This window comes from Sinohyriopsis cumingii, chromosome 15, assembly GCF_028554795.1.
Source record: "Sinohyriopsis cumingii isolate HCF-2022 chromosome 15, ASM2855479v2, whole genome shotgun sequence".
NCBI classification, from domain to species: Eukaryota; Metazoa; Mollusca; class Bivalvia; order Unionida; family Unionidae; genus Sinohyriopsis; species Sinohyriopsis cumingii.
In genome coordinates, this window is record NC_142975.1 from 53,070,294 (window position 1) to 53,089,532 (window position 19,239).

Here is a 19,239-nt window from a genome sequence, read left to right on the forward strand (position 1 = left end):
AGTAACTGTATATCGAAGGGCATATAACAGAGAGCCATGGAATGATGTGAATTCAGTGCTTATGAACATACACAGGCATCTTGTCACACTGACTAGGTCTAAATTTGCTGTCGGCGCTTTAGTTACTATATTTTGCATCGTGCTGTTGATATCCTTGGCAATCTGGAGCATGGATTCACATACATGGTCAAAGGAATAACCTTGGCAATCTGGAGAATGGATTCACATACATGGTCAATGGTATAACCTTGGCAATCTGAAGCATGGATTCACATACATGGTCAGTGGAATAACCTTGGCAATCTGGAGCATGGATTCACATACATGGTCAATGGAATAGCCTTAGGAATCTGGAGCATGGATTCACATACACGGTCAATGGTATAACCTTGGGAATCTGGAGCATGGATTCACATACACGGTCAATGGTATAACCTTGGGAATCTGGAGCATGGATTCACATACATGATCAACGGAATAACCTTGGCAATCTGGAGCATGGATTCACATACATGGTCAATGGAATAACCTTGGCAATCTGGAGCATGGATTCACATACATGGTCAATGGAATAACCTTGGCAATCTGGAGCATGGATTCACATACATGGTCAATGGAATAACCTTGGCAATCTGGAGCATGGATTCACATACATGGTCAGTGGTATAACCTTGGCAATCTGAGGCATGGATTCACATACATGGTCAATGGTATAACCTTGGCAATCTGGAGCATGGATTTCCATACATGGTCAATGGTATAACCTTGGCAATCTGGAGCATGGATTCACATACATGGTCAATGGTATAACCTTGGCAATCTGGAGCACTGATTCACATACATGGTCAATGGTAAAGTCAAAAAATCACTAGTGATCCCAAATCTAGAATGGAGGAAGTTGTGACCATATTTTACACCAGGTTGGAGATGAGATGAAAAATATTTCTATCCTTGTATAAAACAAAGGGGTCAACTTGATGGGTTTGTCCAAGGTAGGAAGCTAGGCACTAAACAGAATACTAGCAAAATGATATTGGAAGCTGGCTTTTGGAGAAGAAAGACATGGAGTTGCTTGGATCCTGGATCTTATCAGATAAGCAGTTTCTTATCTCCTTCATCACTGTCAACTGTGACAGCAGATGGAAAGAGATATGGTTATTCTCATCTTCCAAAACTACTAAAGCCTTGATTTCATAGACTCGGCTAGCATACAGCAATGATGGGCACCTGGAGATCAGCAAAACATAAATTTCCACCAGAGTCACATTAAAACAGTGTGGGGTCAGAGTATTAAAATTCACTGAGGATATCTCCACTTACTTTGTGCCCATATCCACATAGAACATATTCAGTGGCATGCCACTATGTCTGGGAGTGGTATCTCCCCAACGAACAGACCAAGAAAAGCTTGAGACACAAAAGTACACCAAGTGTAAAACCCACTTAAACCAGACTGGTCTTGGAAGACAATATCCTGCATATCCATCTTTATAGGGAGAAAAAGTTGTTTGCAGCTGCCATGACTTGTCTCTGTGTGCTTCAAGTAGTACTTGAGGGTCAAGACAGGATCTTGCATGGCACTGCTCTCAACTTGTCTACAGATGAGAGGAAGTTTATGACAACTCTTTGACATGCCAGTAACCTGTTTTTGGATAGAGCCTGGTTGTATCAGGAGGATCGCAGAACCATCCAATCTGAAATAATGATAGTTTTGGTTGAATGAAGGGCTATAACTCACTCACCCTGCATTCAAAAGCTAAAGCTATCAGGAAACAGGTTTTGTAATATAATTGCTTCAGCGAGGTCCAGGCTAATAGCTCAAATCTTATCTGAATTGAGCCATGTAAAGACCTAGAACAGATATCATTGTGGAAACAGGGTGAGTTATTTTGGTCCACTAAAATCGAAATTGGAAAGTAGGCATGATTTATCTTTATCATGACCAATACCTCTTCTGCTTGAAAGTGTCAGAAGTCATTTTGCCCATTGGATATGCTGTCAGTAATGATTGCATTATGTAACACAGCCAGTTTGGCCCAGTTGTATGGCCTCGTAAATATTGCCAGTTTGCAGACATAGTTGGTCTGGTTGACTGGTTGGCCAACATGCCAGTTTGCTATCAATTGCAGACATAGTTGGTCTGGTTGATTGGTTGGCCAACATGCCAGTTTGCTATCAATTTCAGACATAGCTGGTCTGGTTGACTGGTTGGCCAACATGCCAGTTTGCTATCAATTTCAGACAGTGTTGGTATGCTTGACTGGTTGGCCAACATGCCAGTTGGCTATCAATTTCAGACATAATTGGTCTGGTTGATTGGTTGGCCAACATGCCAGGTGTGAATAACAGAGTCATGACCATTTGTATGGCTGGACCATACTGGTCGGTAAGGATGGTACATATGGCCAGCTAGCTGATAATGCAGCATGTCTAGATGGCAGTCTCACTGGTCAGAGATAAGATTCCTGACAACTTTTACTTGTTCAAAGCTCATATGGCTGGACCAGTTGGATGGCAGTTGGAATGGTGTACCTAAGACAATACATGCTTTGCTGTCTGGCCCGTTACGGATCACTGCCATCTCACCTCTGTCTGCATGGGTTCGAGTCTTGGATTTAGTCAATGTGGGTATGTGAGAAAGCTTGCCAGTAGCTTCTCATGGGTCGGTGGTTCTTTCCGGGGGTTTTCCCGGGTTCTTCCTCTACCATTAATACTGGCCGCCATGTATAGCCTATTGTGTGCTGAAAAATGGCGTTAAACCTAAAACAACAACAACAACTGTCTGGCCAGCTGGTGCAGTATGGTCAGTACAGACCATTCGTCCTAACTGTATTGGTATGGACTGTCCATTCGTACAATACTGTTGAAATTGTGGATCTTCACATCCAGCTTGTTTTCTTAATATTAGCATGCATGGATGGAATACAAGCCCTCACACATCAATGATGGAGTTCTAGGCTTATCCCCAATGGGATTAAAATATATAAATGAAATTTCGACTCATCAACAAAACCTTTTGAGTCTTAATGATCATATGCGATTCCAAGCTCTCAATAAATAATGTTCTGGCACTATTTCTGATCTACATGGGAGGTTGGAGATGGCAAATAAATATCACCCAAGAGACCAATCAATGATCCTACTGCATTCATGGATACAGTATATTGTGGCACTATTCTGGATCTGCATGAGGGCATGTCAACAGCCATCATGAAAATAATCAACAATTCAGACATGAGGCACATGTTATGATGAACTGGAATGTGCTTATTTAGTTTTTTTGTTTGCAACTTATCGTTAATCTCCTTGAATTTTGCTGATCAGGGAAGCAGCTAGAACGATGGAGGTTCCTTCATCGCTGACCAACGCTTTGATTTTATAATCATGTACTGGGGTAGGGAGTGAAGGGCATTCCAAAGCCTCCAACATCTCCTCGACAGCAGACTTAAAACTAAACTCCATTCTCTTCTCCATTCTATCCAGGGTCAGGTTGGAATATCTTCACACTCACTATGTTCCTCTTTATGGTCTACTTCCATTTTGGGATAAACACATCGCCATGGCAATGATGACACATCACCAATATATAATTCAGAACCCAAACCCTGCAGATAAGCAATGAATACAGGACAAGCCGGCTCTGCCTTATGATTTTATCGTACCAGTAAGGGCTGTTGGTGTGGAAGGAGCATGGTCAGCAGTTAATGGCCATGTGGAAGGTGGTCTAGTTTTTGCCAGTACAGGCAATACTGTGGGCATGGCTAGACAGCCATATCTCTCACTAAAACCCCCATCATAATATGCTTGTGTAGCCTTACACCCACCAAGACAGATGGATCACTAACAATCCCCATCATAATATGCTTGTGTAGCCTTACACCCACCAAGACAGATTGATCACTAACAATCCCACAACTGTATAAGATAACTGTAACTGTATCAAGCCGAAGCATGGTAAGATGGACTGATCTATCATTAAGATCTCCATAACTGTAGAAAGATGAAGCTGTAGCCATGGCAAGATAGAAAGTCCTTTGCTTGAATAGGCTGGACTGACTCGATAGCTGACTCACCTATGATCATGGATTCAACTGGATGGCAACACAGTAATGTAAGATGGATCTACTGGATCAATTTAAAACCACATGCACCTGGACTTACAGGCCTGAAGGCCATCCTCAGACATGTAGCTGGACTTACAGGCCTGAAGGCCATCCTCAGACATGCACCTGGACTTACAGACCTGAAGGCCATCCTCAGACATGCAAGGGGACTTATGCCATCTAGGCTGCCTAAAAATAGAAGTACACTCCCCCAATTCATAATTACTTGTAGGAATTTAAAATCTGTGTTATCATCATGCTCTTTCTTTGTCATGGCTGACTTTTGCAAAACCATGGTCCATATACTCTCAGACCATATGCTGCACACACTGCATGTTACTTAGGAAGTAAATTTTGTACATACAAGGCATAACTCATACATGTCTTACTTGGCTTTGAGCTTATTACATTTATTACATTTCAGTGACAGTTTCACTGAAACAACAAGATAAAACAAAATACAACAAAAATGTATGAAGTAATGGTGCAGCATGGTAATAAGTCGCTAAACAACACCCATTACTAACTGGGTGAGTGAGCAAAAGGCAGTGTGTGTCAAACTGTGAACAAAAAAGCATGCATCAATAATATGCATCTCAAATTTACCAGGTCTGAGAAAGTGAAATATTTTCACAAAATATTTGCAAACATTTTTAAAAAAATGTACCACCTGTTTAGGAATAAATAATAATCCAAATAAATCCAAAATTTTGTACTGATGGTATGAATTTAATACAAATTTAGCTTAGATTGACTGGATGTGTCTCATATGATGTTGTTGTACTGAAGAGAAGCTTAAAAACTTGACACACAAGGTGGTGGCCATGGCAAGAGTAATTGCCATTTGTCTATATGATGAAGATTAAAAAGACGAATTTTTTTAGGGCTGGGTTTTAGAGGTAGCAGGCTTATATCCCTAATGTTAAGGAGATAAGGTAACATATTCAAATGAGAAACTGGAGATCCCAAAACCACATCTTTTTTCATCCATACTAGCATACCTGTGTCTACAAAGGCTTTAACTGGATGACTGTTGACCATGCAGTCTATATAAATCATCGAAACTGGACACAAGCTTTCCGGAACAAACTCAACTGCAACCTCCATGTTTTCTTCAACTTTCTGCAATCTAAGAAGTGGAGTAGACACAAACTTTAGCTTAACTATCTTAAAGACAAGTTCTTCCAAATTCTCTGTCTTGCCTTCTTTGGAGTCATGGGCTTAAAAAAAAAAAACTCATAAGCATTGAGCTGATGGAAATATATGTCCAAAAATAAACAAGAATCATTTAAACCTATGTTTTTATACCATGGTATACACATACATCCGAAAAAGACAAGACAAGAATCATTTAAGCCTATGTGATTATACCTAGATATCATGCTATGAATTGCTGCATGCTAATACACAAATATAAAAACCTAATGAAAATATTTGAGTTCACACTTTGTGAACATATTGTTTTACAATATAAATTTTATACACACGATTCAAATACAATTAAAAAATAAGAATCCTGTCAAATGAATAATCTCTACCACTCAATTGATGCCTTATCCAAACCCCTACCCTGCCCTGACCCTAACCAGATGTAGGTCAATTTTTGAATGGTACTTCAAAAAATAAAAACATCAAACAATTTTCTGGACTATACATGAATAATTTTAGATTAATGTAGCTACTAGCATGCTGACAACTATGCCAAGAACAATAATGGTGATTCAAGATGTTTCTAGGAATATTTCAAACTAGTTGTAAAATGTATCGCATGATATACTGGCAGGCCTACTACAGCACACCGGTAGAATGTTCTCTCCGTGGACCCAGATTTGGTACCTGAACAAGAATGTGCATGGATAAACAGTCAAACATCCCAGGTCCACGTTTTCCTCTATGCTCTCCAGTTACCTACACCCTGGGCCATACAAAAGGAAGGGGCTGATATGCGAAATTGGGGCAGCAATCCGGAGATGGGAGGCTGGAACACAAATCTGCCTTCACATGAAAACATTTAAACCATCAGGAGGGCATTGTATTACCTGGTAAAATTTGCTTTAAAACTCCATAAAATATATAAAGTTTAAACTTTATCTACATATGATATACTGGGAACATATATGAAACTATCAACATTTTCCTACCTAAAAATAAAATGATTAAATAAGAAACTTGAGGTCTTCTCCAAAGTAGCATCATCCCCAAGATTTCTTCAGTTATACCTAACCCCCATTATACATATATGTGCAAGTCTTTCCTATATACCCACAAGTTCTGCTTCCACAGGAGGGATACAAATTCTGCAACAATTATGCACATCTGCAGACCATGCTTAATCATACTCCAAAGTCTCCATCTTGAACAGTGTACAAGGAATAGTGTGACATTACAAACACCAACACTGATTCATGTCCCGACAGGCTGGATTTCATGATCCCCAACTTGTGTTCAAACTGTCTGGGAATAAAAATACTTGAAATTATGCTCAATGTTGACAATTTGACTTTATGTCTACTTCTGAATGGGGATTCATCTCAGAATTATTTCTTTTATTTGGATGAGTTACCTTTCCTGTTCTTTTAGACTAGCTAAGACTTCTGGATCAGACGGATCAGCATTCAGTAGTCGTAATCTTTCTTGTTCTTTTTCAAACCTTTCTCTCTGTTGTCGGTTGAACACTTCTGCAAACCTCTCTATATGGAAAAAGGCAGATATTAATGTCATGTTTGCAACTCTCTCTATAAGAAAAAAAAGCAGATATTCATGTCCTGTTTGTAACATTTGCATTTTCTTGGATTCATCTCAGTTAATTTTTCCCATCTCTAGTAATAATCCCAAAACAAAAATTGTCTATGCCATGTACATGTTTATAAACCTGTCATGCACATCTGGAAACATTCTCCAAATGCTGACACTAGTTTAAGATTTGAAGCATATATCTTGCAAAAATGGTGCATATTATTATAAGCAGATATTTCTCCAAACTATCACATTAGTACTGTACAGGGATTTAAATTTTTTATAAAAGTCGGTTTGCCTGGAACAAACTGACTGAAACAAACTGAACTTGCCCTTGGAACATTTGAGTTTGCCCCAAATATAATATCCCAACATGATTAAAACAATAAGATAAATATGGTGTATTTTAAGGAAATTGAGTTGTTGTAGCTTGTAATCTCGGAAGGACAACATGCTTAGGATTCAAATTATATTAGAAGATAAACCCTACAAAATGCCGTTTGCAAATCTGGATAAGTATTTTGGGGGTTAAACGCATACATTCAAGCCATTATGTTTTTGTCATGGCACCTTTTTTAAACAAATTACGTTTGATGTTCTACAGTATATGGATCACGCAGTTTTGGTATATTAAAAAATAAAATAAATAAAAATCAGTAAAAATTTGTGTATATCATTTTTAGTATCATCTCTTTTATTCCACTCATATAAATTTGAGAATCTGCTTTAAAAATATCACTGTTGCGTAAGAATTTTCCTTGTTGTCTATTTATAGCAACTATATATGACCCATTTTAATTCCAAGAAAACAGATGGGTTTCATCAATTTGAACTTAGCCTCACAGATTCATTATATTCATAATAAAATTAGGTATTGGACCAATCTATGATTTTATAGAAAATTGTGCCAGATTATAAGCAAGATACTTTATGGTGTGATTTGTGGATATTATATAACGGAAAATGTTCGAGCAAATGGATCTTTGCAAACTTCAATACATTCAATACATGTCAGATCAGAAAAAAGGACAAATCAACACTGTGTTACAAACTTTAAAAGAATATAAGTAATGTAATACAGCACTCAGGATTGAGTACATGAATGCTCATTGCAAAATTTAAAATTAAATTCACAATCATCCAGTTCTGTAATTAAGACAGCTCGCCCGATATTTTTGTTTTGGAGGGCGCAATGATTTATCGTCTAAATAACAGTCTTGTGCAGAGTGTTCCCAACTCGACTGATGGGATATAAATTTTAATACATGAATATTTAAAGAATTACAAATGAGTAAAAGTGACAAGGATTTGTGTCTCTTTATTTATGGCATTATGATGGACATTTATCCACTTCATGTATGCTCAACATGCTTCTGAGAAGGGACTGCAACTCAAATTTTCACCAAAATTCTAGTGAGACCTCTCTCTTTCTCTTTCTCTCTCTCTCTCTCTCTCTCTCACACACACACACACACATTGACACACAACTTACTGTAGAAACTATAAAATAGTACCCTTCAACATCTTTGAAGGACCCTGTACAATTTAAATGTGGGAGTCCTCGGGACTCCACAAATATCAATTTAACAAAAGCCCTGCTCAATACTGTGGACTTGCTCACAGGCTAGTACCTTGCATATCTTAGCTTGCCTTAACCAAATCTGAGTTTGTCCCGGGAGTCACACAATAGATTTGTAAATCCCTGCTGTAGCAAGGTGTGAACCCTCTATCACCCAAAAAATGGTGCAACAATTACATTAACATTCATGACCACATAAAGGCATCCATTTGCACTGATATAAGCAAGAATGTGTACGGAAAAGGATTTTAATGGAAGACTAGTTATTCTGTAATATATTTTAAAACAAATGTCTTCTGTTTGGATTGTGACCACAGTGAAACAAAAACTGTCATCGAGGACAGTCTAAAAAGTTTAATAGCAGTGCTGAATTTTGTTTTAATTCCACCTGATACAAAGAGTGTGTCTCAGTGGTTGACATTTGGAGCTAAATGTCTGACAGTAATAAATTCAGCACTCATGGTGGACAAAAAAAAAAAAACATCCTGGCAAACCTCCACAATATTCTCACAACACTTATTTGGGTTGCAACATGTGGTTTGAGGACCACTGGGTTACAGCAACAACTGGGAGTTGGGGTTTGGAAGAAAATGAGAGGCAGAATTTTGCTAGTAGTAAACACAGGCATCCCATTAATAACGATTAGTATACCAATATCCTCAGTTCTACCTTTATTAGCAACTATTGGCACTGAAAAAACTTTTTTGTTTAACCTCAGGTTTGAAGACGCTCAAATTAGGTTCAGGAAGGCTCCACTCTGCAAAGAACTTGCCCACAGACAAGTCCAAACAATTGAAGGTGAAAAAAAGAGGTCCTGTTCAATTTAGTTCTACACTGTGATTTTACAATTATAGTACTATATCAGCATCTTTTTTTAATTTGTACAAAATGCTTCTAATACATAAATACCAGCAGATTCATTTATTGATCAATTATATCACACAATACACCATCAAAGTCCATCACTTTCTTTCTTTAGACTGTATGGCTCAAATTTTCCTGAGTAGGCATGATCATGTGAATGCTTATTATTTTAAGCAAATTTTAACAAACTGGAAAATAAACATTTATATTTTGACTTGTCATCATATATATTTAAATCATAATATTAAGTATTTGCAATTTCCTGACCACAATATGGCCACAGTGGTTGACCAGGATCCACACTAATCATTATGTTGACCAATGAATCCACAAGGCTGACCTTCTTGTCTAATTAAATGTACCAAACTGGCTTGTCAAGGACAGGTTTTATGAATCTTGCAGATTGCAAGGTGACTTGGTGACAACTGTCCATGGCATAATTCCTCTAACTACATATAAGTGTATCTAACTACATATAAGTGTATCTATCTTCTGTCTGTCTTTGCTCCACTACTGATCACGGCCATCTAGCCTATATACATGTGGGTTCAAGTCCCAGGCTTGGCCAATGTGGGTATGTGAGAAGGTGGTGGTTTTATACTAGGGTTTTTCAAGGTTCTTCCTCCACCAGTTATACTGACTGCCATATATAGCCTATATTGCACTAAGAAATGGTGTTACACCCAAAACGACAACAACAACAACAACAAATCCTCTAACTATATGTAAGTGTATCTATAACAAATTAACATTGTATCTATCTTTCTGCCTGCATATAAGTATTCTATTCTTCATCTATGAATTCAAACCCTTTCATACTTGTCATCTACTCATCATGCATATCAATTTGATAACCCTAATTACTGGCTTAAGTTTTCAATATGCACAGCTAGATATCATTTTGATAACCCTAATTACTGGTTTAAGTTTTCAACATGCACAGCTAGATATCAATTTGATAACCCTAATTACTGGTTTAAGTTTTCAACATGCACAAAAGATAAATTTACTTGTAAAATAAATATAACATATATACTTGTAAAATAAATATGACACATTTTCAAGAATAGTCAATTTGTAATTTTATAATAAAATGAAAACGAGTGGCCCTCGTTATTCCAGAGGTTTCAAGCGCTTGCCTTTAAAAATCACTGCCATCTCACCCCTATTCATGTGGGATCAAGACTGGGCTTGTCCAATCTGAATATTCGAGAAAATTTGCCAGCAGCTTCCCGATGAATCAGTGGCTCTTACTAGGGGTTTCCTGGGTTCATTTTTGCAAGCCAAGGTTTTGATATGTTAGCCTATCTACACATTGGTGGATCAACCAGATATTTGCACTAGCTACATCTATTGGATTTCATGAGTTTACTCCCTTTGTATGTAATGCCAATTAACCAAATGTGTATAACAGTGGTGCATTGTACATCAGCCATTCTCATGTAAGCGCCTTTGGACGCCTCTACCTGATTCGCATTGAAACCAGTTTTGATGCCTTGACATCATTGTCATGGAAGCGCTTTTAGATGCCTGCTGTAAACATCAGCCATTTTGAGCTGGTTTTCAGAGCGACACCTTCAGGGAAAACACCCCTAATAGATCCTACATTCACCAATGTGAATGACCATTGCATCAGATCATGTGGTCAATGTTTAAGCTCCAGTCATAATCTGCTATTTAAAGTAAATGGGTCATATTCTTCACTCTCCAAAATGGAGGCCATGGATTTTGTTCAGTACTTTCTTGACTTTGCACAACTAGAATCACTACTATGAAAGCTTCAAAAACTTAGGTAAAGGCTCTGAGATTGATGCAGGCAACAATTAGTTTCTATAAATTATCAAATTTAGATGATTTAGTGATGTAGACAAAGAATTTGTAAAGTTTGAATACAAGAAAAGGCAGCTATGGTTGGTCATATGGCTTCAGTAGCTCGATGGTGAACGAGTTCTATCAAGATTTTAAAGCACATTAAAAAATCTTCCATGAAAAATAATTATACAGCTATAAATGGATCTTACACTTTAATCTTTCTGTACATAGCATATGTCCCAAGAATGTAAAATGGTTAAAACTGATGTTAAACATAACATATACTACCCCGCTTAACATCCAAAATTTGTAATAAGGCCAGACCTTGAACTCAAATATCAGTAAACATCTTATTTATAATTACAAACATGACAAAAACCAGGTCCTCAGTAACTGACAAAAGTGAAACACACAATATTATCTTAAATATACATAAAACCAGAAATAACTTGTACCATGTAATTTTCCATGCCAGATCTTGCTCTCATTTGACTTTAGTGTTCACTCATTATCTAGCAGCATTTATTATAACAAATACACTTGAATTCATAATTACTTTTCAAGTTAATAAATCATTACTTAAATGACAAATTATGTATCTGCATAAATCTCTTTTGTCATAAAAATAAATGAAATCTTCCTTGCTGAAGATGTGACTTTAATCTTTATAATAGGTTACATTAGCAGCCATCAAGGATTTTACACTGCATTAAAGCTGACAACCACAAATCCTAAACGCTTTCTTTGCATGGTACATTGTTTTAAATGGATGTACACTGCCATCTTAGTTTCTATCACCTTTAGGGACTCTTGCTATTGCTAGCACCAACAAAGACACAGAATGACACCCACTAATGAAAAGATACAAATATTTTTTTCCTCTCTGGGTGCATACAGGGTCAAGATCTGGAGGACATACAACAAAAAACTGCAGAAAGCCTGTGATCCAGCATGCAACAATGTATAATGTTGTCATATTTTGGGGCAAGCTCAAATTTCTCAAGAGCAAGTTTAAATTTTGTAGTCAAACTGACGTTAATAAAATTTGTTCAGCCCTGAACCTTTAACATGTACCTGCACTTCCACTCTCTAAGGCTACAGACAGTGGTGGGTTTCTCTCCTTTAATACTGCCCTTTCATCAGGAAATTCTATAAACATTTGCCTTATTCTCTCAGGGTCCTCAAGATGGGGGACATCATGGTTTACCAGATCTTCAGGGGCTGCTTGGCTTCTTTCTACACTACATAAATCATCCTTGGGAACTATGATATTTCCAAAGTCTAACTCTTCGTCCAAAGTCAAATCTGGTTCCAATCCAGCTATATTAAAAAATTAAAAAGTGTAAAAAATAACATTTCAAGAAACAATAGTACTTCCTAAAGTTTTCTAAAGTTTGAGTTTGATGTATTCACCCTTTTGTCCTTCACTCAAATAATAGAAAAATAAATTGTTATCTTTACAAATCCCAAGAATTTAAAGTATCAATTAACATAACGAATCATTCTAACCAAACTGGTCTTTAAAATAACCCACCACAAACTAAGTTTCAGTATTTAATGATGTGAAATCACGTTCAGTGCATGGCTGCCCACCAAACAACCTAACTGAAAATTCTGGATGCCCAGCAATAACATTTCGTTCTCAAAATTATTTCTCCTTTGGGTTATTTTAATTAAAACAATTATTAATCACTCAAAATGTAACATTGTATTTCTTGCAGTATTATATTAAAAATGAATACAAAAATATCTATTCACATAGCCATGAAAATAAATAATTTAAATTGCAATAATAAAGCAAAGTTCAAACAATTAAACTGAGAAGCTTTACAGTGCCCCTGAAGGACCAATGTAGTTGAATCCAGTTTGACTCAAAACTGGGAAACAGTGTATTAATACTTGTGAGCATAATGAAGGACCAATGTAGTTGAATCCTGTTTGACTCAAAGTGGAAAACTGTATTAATATGTGCAAGTATAATGAAGGACCAATGTAGATAAATACCATTTGACTCAAGGTGGGAAAAAGCTTAATAATTGTGAGCATAATGAAGGACCAATGTAGCTGAATCCAGTTTGACTCAAAGTGGGAAACAGTGTATTTATACGTGTGAGCATTATAGTTGAATCCTGTTTGACTCTGAGTGGGAAACTGTGTTTTAATATGTGCAGGTATAATGAAGGACCAATGTATAATTGAATCCAGTTTGACTCAAAGTGGGAAACAGTATACTAATATTTGTGAGCATAATGTATGTGTGAATTATATCTGTACCACTACTTACAAAGATTGGACCAAGCAAGGTTTTGGTAGTAGAATTAACTCATACAGGATTTGTTATTACATTTCATAGACAATATCTTGCCATTAAATTAGCTAAATAATAACTGCATTTAATTACTAATGAAACATGTTTCAAGACATATTTGTGATGTTGGTTTTCATGGCTTTACAGCAAAAATTGAATGTTCAATACCCGGATGGAGATTCTAAACTATGTTACGAAGTTATCCATTATTATTAGGGAGTTTATTATGTTGTAGCTGTTCACAATTGGGGGTATTCTCTATGAAGACAAAATATTTTAAGATCATATATAAGAGTCCTGTTCAAAAAAAAGAAAAGAATATGTGTGAAAAAGATGAAGAAAATCAATAGATCATGCTTGCAATTTTCTCCAGATTAAGAAGATTTGCATGCAACAGTCCTAAACAGTAATGACCCAGTCACGAGGCTGAACATAATAATAATAATAATGAGGACTTTGTAAGGCTCCTAATCTTTAGAAGCTCTAAGCGCTTTACAACATTAGACAACACCTGTAAGATAAAAACATATAATGATATGATTACAAAAACAAACACCATGAAATTAGAAAACATTAAAAAAACATGCTGAGAATATTTAAGGTAGGAAACATTATTAGGTCTTTAAGTTTGTTCTTGCAGTTGAAATAAGTGAGTTTTGAGAGCCCTCTTGAATGTGATCACTGTGTCCTTGTGTCTAAGTTCAGTGGGCAATTCATTCCACATTGCTGGGCCCTGGTATGCAAAAGAACGCTGTCCATATGACTTTGTTTTCATTGTGGGAATAATGAGTATACGATTGTCAGAAGAGGAGCGTAAGTATCTTGCAGGTGTGTACACATGGGTGAGGTTGGATAGGTATGTTGGACTAGAGTCAGACAGTGAAACACAGCACAGAGAACAAATTTTGTGTTTAATTCTGGATCGAATGGATAGCCAGTGTAGAGTACAGAGCAGCGGGGAGGTGTGCTCTGATCGTGGTACTCTAAATATGATCCGAGCAGCTGTGTTTTGAACTTTTTGAAGTTTCTGGAGCAGATATTGAGATGAACCAGACAGAATTGAGTTACAATAGTCCAGTCTTGAAAGTACTAATGAACACACAAGTGTTTTAGTGGCATCAACTGAAAGATATTTGTGAATTGAGCTGATGCGTCTCAGCTAAAGATATGCAGCCTTGCATATGTTCATGACATGTTGGTGCAATGTGAGAGTACTGTCCAGAGTAGCACCTAGGTTTCATACTGATTGTGTGAATTTAATGTTGGTGCTGCTGATATTTATTGTTTGAGGTAAAGGATGTGAATGAGAAAATCAAACATACATGTAACAGTCCTAAACAGTAATGACCCAGTCATGAGGTTGAACATACACGTAACAGTCCTAAACAGTAATGACCCAGTCACGAGGCTGAACATACATGTAACAGTCCTAAACAGTAATGACACAGTCACGAGGTTGAACATACATGTAACAGTCCTAAACAGTAATGACAGAGACATGAGGCTGAACATACATGTAACAGTCCTAAACAGTAATGACACAGTCACGAAGCTGAACATACATGTAACAGTCCTAATCAGTAATGACCCAGTCACAAGGCTGAATATACATGTAACAGTCCTAAACAGTAATGACCCAGTCATGAGGCTGAACATACATGTAACAGTCCTAAACAGTAATGACCCAGTTACAAGGCTGAACATACATGTACATAGCTATGAACTAGTTCAATTCTGACTGTATGTATACTTTAAGGGACTGGCTATTTAATTTATATGGCTAAATTGTTCTTTATGATTGGAGTATTTTATATTCTTTCATTCATCACAGGATAATTTTGTTTCAAGTAAAACAAGGAATGGGATAGTGTCTTTTTTTATACTACAAATCAGAGCAAGACAATTCTTTTCAAGTGTTTCCCCCACCCTTACAAACTTAAATGGTCTCTCCCTAATAAAGACTCGGCCTCTGCAGATGTTCTAAAGAAATGGAAGTGACCATTGTGTTATGTGTTATTTTGATATTAATGTAGCTTTAACAATTTTTCAGTCATATTGCTACGATGTCTGCAGTGTGACAGTTTATAGTGATGTCTAGCACTGGGACATCATGCTGCAGACATGTAGCATGATGTCCCACCCAGTCACATTATCCTGACACCAGGCCGACCAGTCCTAACATTAACCTCTTAATGCTGAGCACCAAGTGAAGCAGCTGTTAGTACCATTTTTGTAAGTTTCTGGTATGACTCGACCGGGGATTGAACCCACGACCTCCCACAACTGAGGCGGATGCTCTAACCACTAGGCCACCGGAGCAGTCTGAAGTGACCATTGTAAACACTGTTATACAACGTTAGCATCAGAAGATGTCAATTTGGCTTGGGAATGGTGTGTTTCTAACACACATGGCAATCCGATTTGGCATGTTATACTTCACAGCTCAAATTATATCTTAACTGCCTGTTCAAAAGTAACCTTCAAAATAAAAATACAAAAAATTATTTTAAAAAAATAGAAAAACTGGGATGCTGCCACAAGTTTTTAACTCACAACCTCTTGTTTGGCAGGTTGGACACACAGAAAAAAACACAAATCTGAGTGTTTATATAAAATCTAAGACAATACAGTGTTATTCTGAAGGGCGTTATTGTAAGGAAGTTCTGAAGTTGCAGCATTTTCTTTCCCTGGTGACTTTAATTTCAATTTTTCCATTTGTTTATAAAGCAGTCATAATGGTTTAAAATGAAGACAGTTCATTTAGCTGTTTGATGCATTTTTAAAGGCATGCTAAGCTTCAGTCTTGTATCATAATCCTTGTGATGTACTGTGTTTACAAAATACCCAGCTGAAATTACAAAAAAAAACAATTAGCTCTAACCAAATACTGCATCCATTAAAATCTCGTCTAAAATTCTGATTAACGGTTAACAACATAGTTGATTATTTAAAAAATACAGTATGGGACAGATGATTTAGTATCTGAAGGTGGGGTGCCTTGGATTTTCTTTCAAGCCTGGACATTTCTTTTCTACCACAAGAGAATTTTTTTCTCACCACAAATTTGTTTTTTTTTCTATAATTCTGAACTATATTTTTAAAGCAATTGGAGAGCCACACCTTTTTCAAAAAATTTCCTTGGCTACAACCCCTACCAAAAATTAAAGGCATGGCTCCTATTTATAACAATATTTAATTCTATTTTGGTATTTTTTATGCCCACCTTGTATCTCCCAAAATTTATATCATTTTGATTCTACCTATTTTACTATATCCGGATAAAAATTTGTTCTAAAGATAATGGCACAATAAATATGCAGTCTCCTGCTCATAACTTAAGTCATCGAACATTTGTTGATTGTATAAATCCATATAGCAAGTAACAAGCCCAGCCAATCAGATGCAAGGTATTTCACTAATATGCAACGATCTCACTTATTAAAAAAGCTGTCAATTACAAAGATGATGTAAGCTTGTGGCAGAACAAACACTGATTGGAAATGGTCTCTAGAGTGGTAACAAGCTCAGCCAATCAGATACAAGTATAGTACAACTCAATAAAATGTGTAGATCTTCCGCCAGATCAAACTCATCCAACATCCTGATGACATAAGACTATTTAACAAGCTGAATCAAAATGTGATCAGAAATACAGCTGCTACATTGCTGACAAGCTCAGCCAATCACAAAATATGACCTGGCAGTCAGGCCTATGTCATCAAGATCTGGGTTGAGTACGAATATTATTCAAATTCATGTACATTATTTGATGTCATCATGCAGACATGTTTAACAAGTCTGATCAAAATCACATCAAAATGACTGTCTCATGAGAGGTCCAAAAAGCCACATTCGTTGCAAGACCACCTCATAAATGCATGCATAGGGTTTGGCCATAATTAAAAAACCCGCAACATCTTTACAATATTACCAAGTCTGTTTATACCTGAATTACATATACAGCCTCTCAAGTGGAAAGACGTTCAGTCAATCATATACATGACTGCCTCAATATGCATAGATCTTGCTTATAATAAAAATATCACATATCTTGATAACAAAAGCCAAAACCAGATCTCAATTATTGCTTAAAGGTCACCGGCTATACTCCAACATTTTCCTATTTATATCAGATTTGCATTACATGACTAAAAACAGTTATACTCGCACAAAAAGAACAAAAAAATTTATCAAGTGTAAAGAAGAAATAATAATTTAATTACTCGAAATAGAAGTATACAACATTCTTACTTCCCCTTAGTTACGATTTCCCACCTATAGAGGATGCCAACCGGAAATGACGTACATTTATCCCTACAAGACGAATTACATGCTTCTTGTTTTCGAAAAATAAGACACTATAACAATAGATAGGGAATATTTAGATGAAACTAACGAAAACTAATTTACTGTTCAGCCTTATATTGGTATGCGTGCACGATGCACTAGATTGTATCGCTTTCAAAACTGTTCCATTGTTTCAATTTATTTTGAAAATTCCCATTAATACAGGTAAAAAGAATCAATGCTGGCTTCCCTATGTCAGCAGACTTTAAAAATAAAAAGATGAAAGAAATCGGCACATTTAAATAATCCAAAGGAACCAAACTTGACTTCCTTTTGTCGGCCGACTTCAGAAGAAAAAATCAGCACACTAAAAAGATACTAAAGTCAAGTTTCCGGGGATGGTTTGCATTGTAATAAAATAACCTATGTATTTGATATCCTGTCGGTAAGTTTAAACAATGAGTTTATTGCTCCCTGCCAGTTGTGTTTATCACCCGGGCTTCTATTTGTTTGCCATATGTAATCATAATTGATGTTTGCAGGGCAAATAGTATACACAATAATAACTTGCTTTAATAATACTTTTGTAACCATGCTAGCAAAAAGATTATCATTTGCACTCACATTGAATGTATTTTAAAATAATGAAGTTTTTTATTTGCAAGATACTGACTTATAGCTGACCTGGATACAATACAATCTGGGTCAGTTTGCAATAAGTAACTTATCATCCGTAAATGGCAGGTGCCTTCAAGCAATTGGGTGATACTTTCGTCTCATTTGTGATTTTGTTATTTGACATAAGCGATACACACTACATTAAGGATGCATATGCAAGCCAGCATCCGCTATATATACAGAGTTCATGGATATATATTTTTTTAAAAATAATTTTCGCATGATGAAAAAAGAAGGAATATATGATAACAATGCAAGGTTAATATCTTACATTTTATTCAATTTATTTTTTACTGTGAGTGTGTGTGTGTGTGTGTCACAAATTAAACACAAAATTATTTCCTTTCTAATTTGTATGGATTAATGGAGCAAATATGAACAATGACGATATTGACCAGTAATGACAAGCTTTCAATTTATGCACGCACACACTAAGACAACTTGAAAAATAAAAATAAACAATAAAATTAACGGGTAAGAGCTTCATATTGCAGCAACTAAATACTGACAACATGCTCAACATTATTCTCTCTCTCTCTCTCTCTCATATGTGTAATCTAGTATGTATTGTATGCAGCTGTGTTACAACGTGAAGCCTAAAAATTAAATATATTTGTTATAATATCTCATGTACACTACCCTTAGCAAATGCATACGTATTATGTAGAATATTATCCATTATGTATTTTTGTTTCATACATGATTATTGATAATTTGACTGGAAGACTTAAATTGAGAATGTCGTTGTGCAGATGCATATATTTTTTAGCATAAAAAATGTATATAAATATATTAATTTGAACAAGCAAGATATGTCAGTTTGTGTTTTCTCATAAATATGTACATTACGAAGTATGATTATTTTCTTGCAA

At 36.2% G+C, this 19,239-nt stretch overlaps 1 protein-coding gene across 2 annotated transcripts in view; it reads right to left on the reverse strand.

Annotated features, from left to right (window-relative positions):
- Positions 1-19,239, reverse strand: part of LOC149781803 (uncharacterized) — a 40,896-nt gene that overhangs the window by 15,749 nt on the left and 5,908 nt on the right. For both annotated transcript variants that reach the window (XM_089935967.1, XM_089935968.1), the window contains exons 3-5: positions 12,169-12,414; positions 6,667-6,793; positions 5,105-5,232 (exon numbers count right to left, since the gene is read on the reverse strand). In XM_089935967.1, coding sequence (XP_089792093.1) covers positions 5,105-5,232; positions 6,667-6,793; positions 12,169-12,414 — 501 coding nt within the window. The remainder of the gene's footprint in view (positions 1-5,104; positions 5,233-6,666; positions 6,794-12,168; positions 12,415-19,239) is intronic.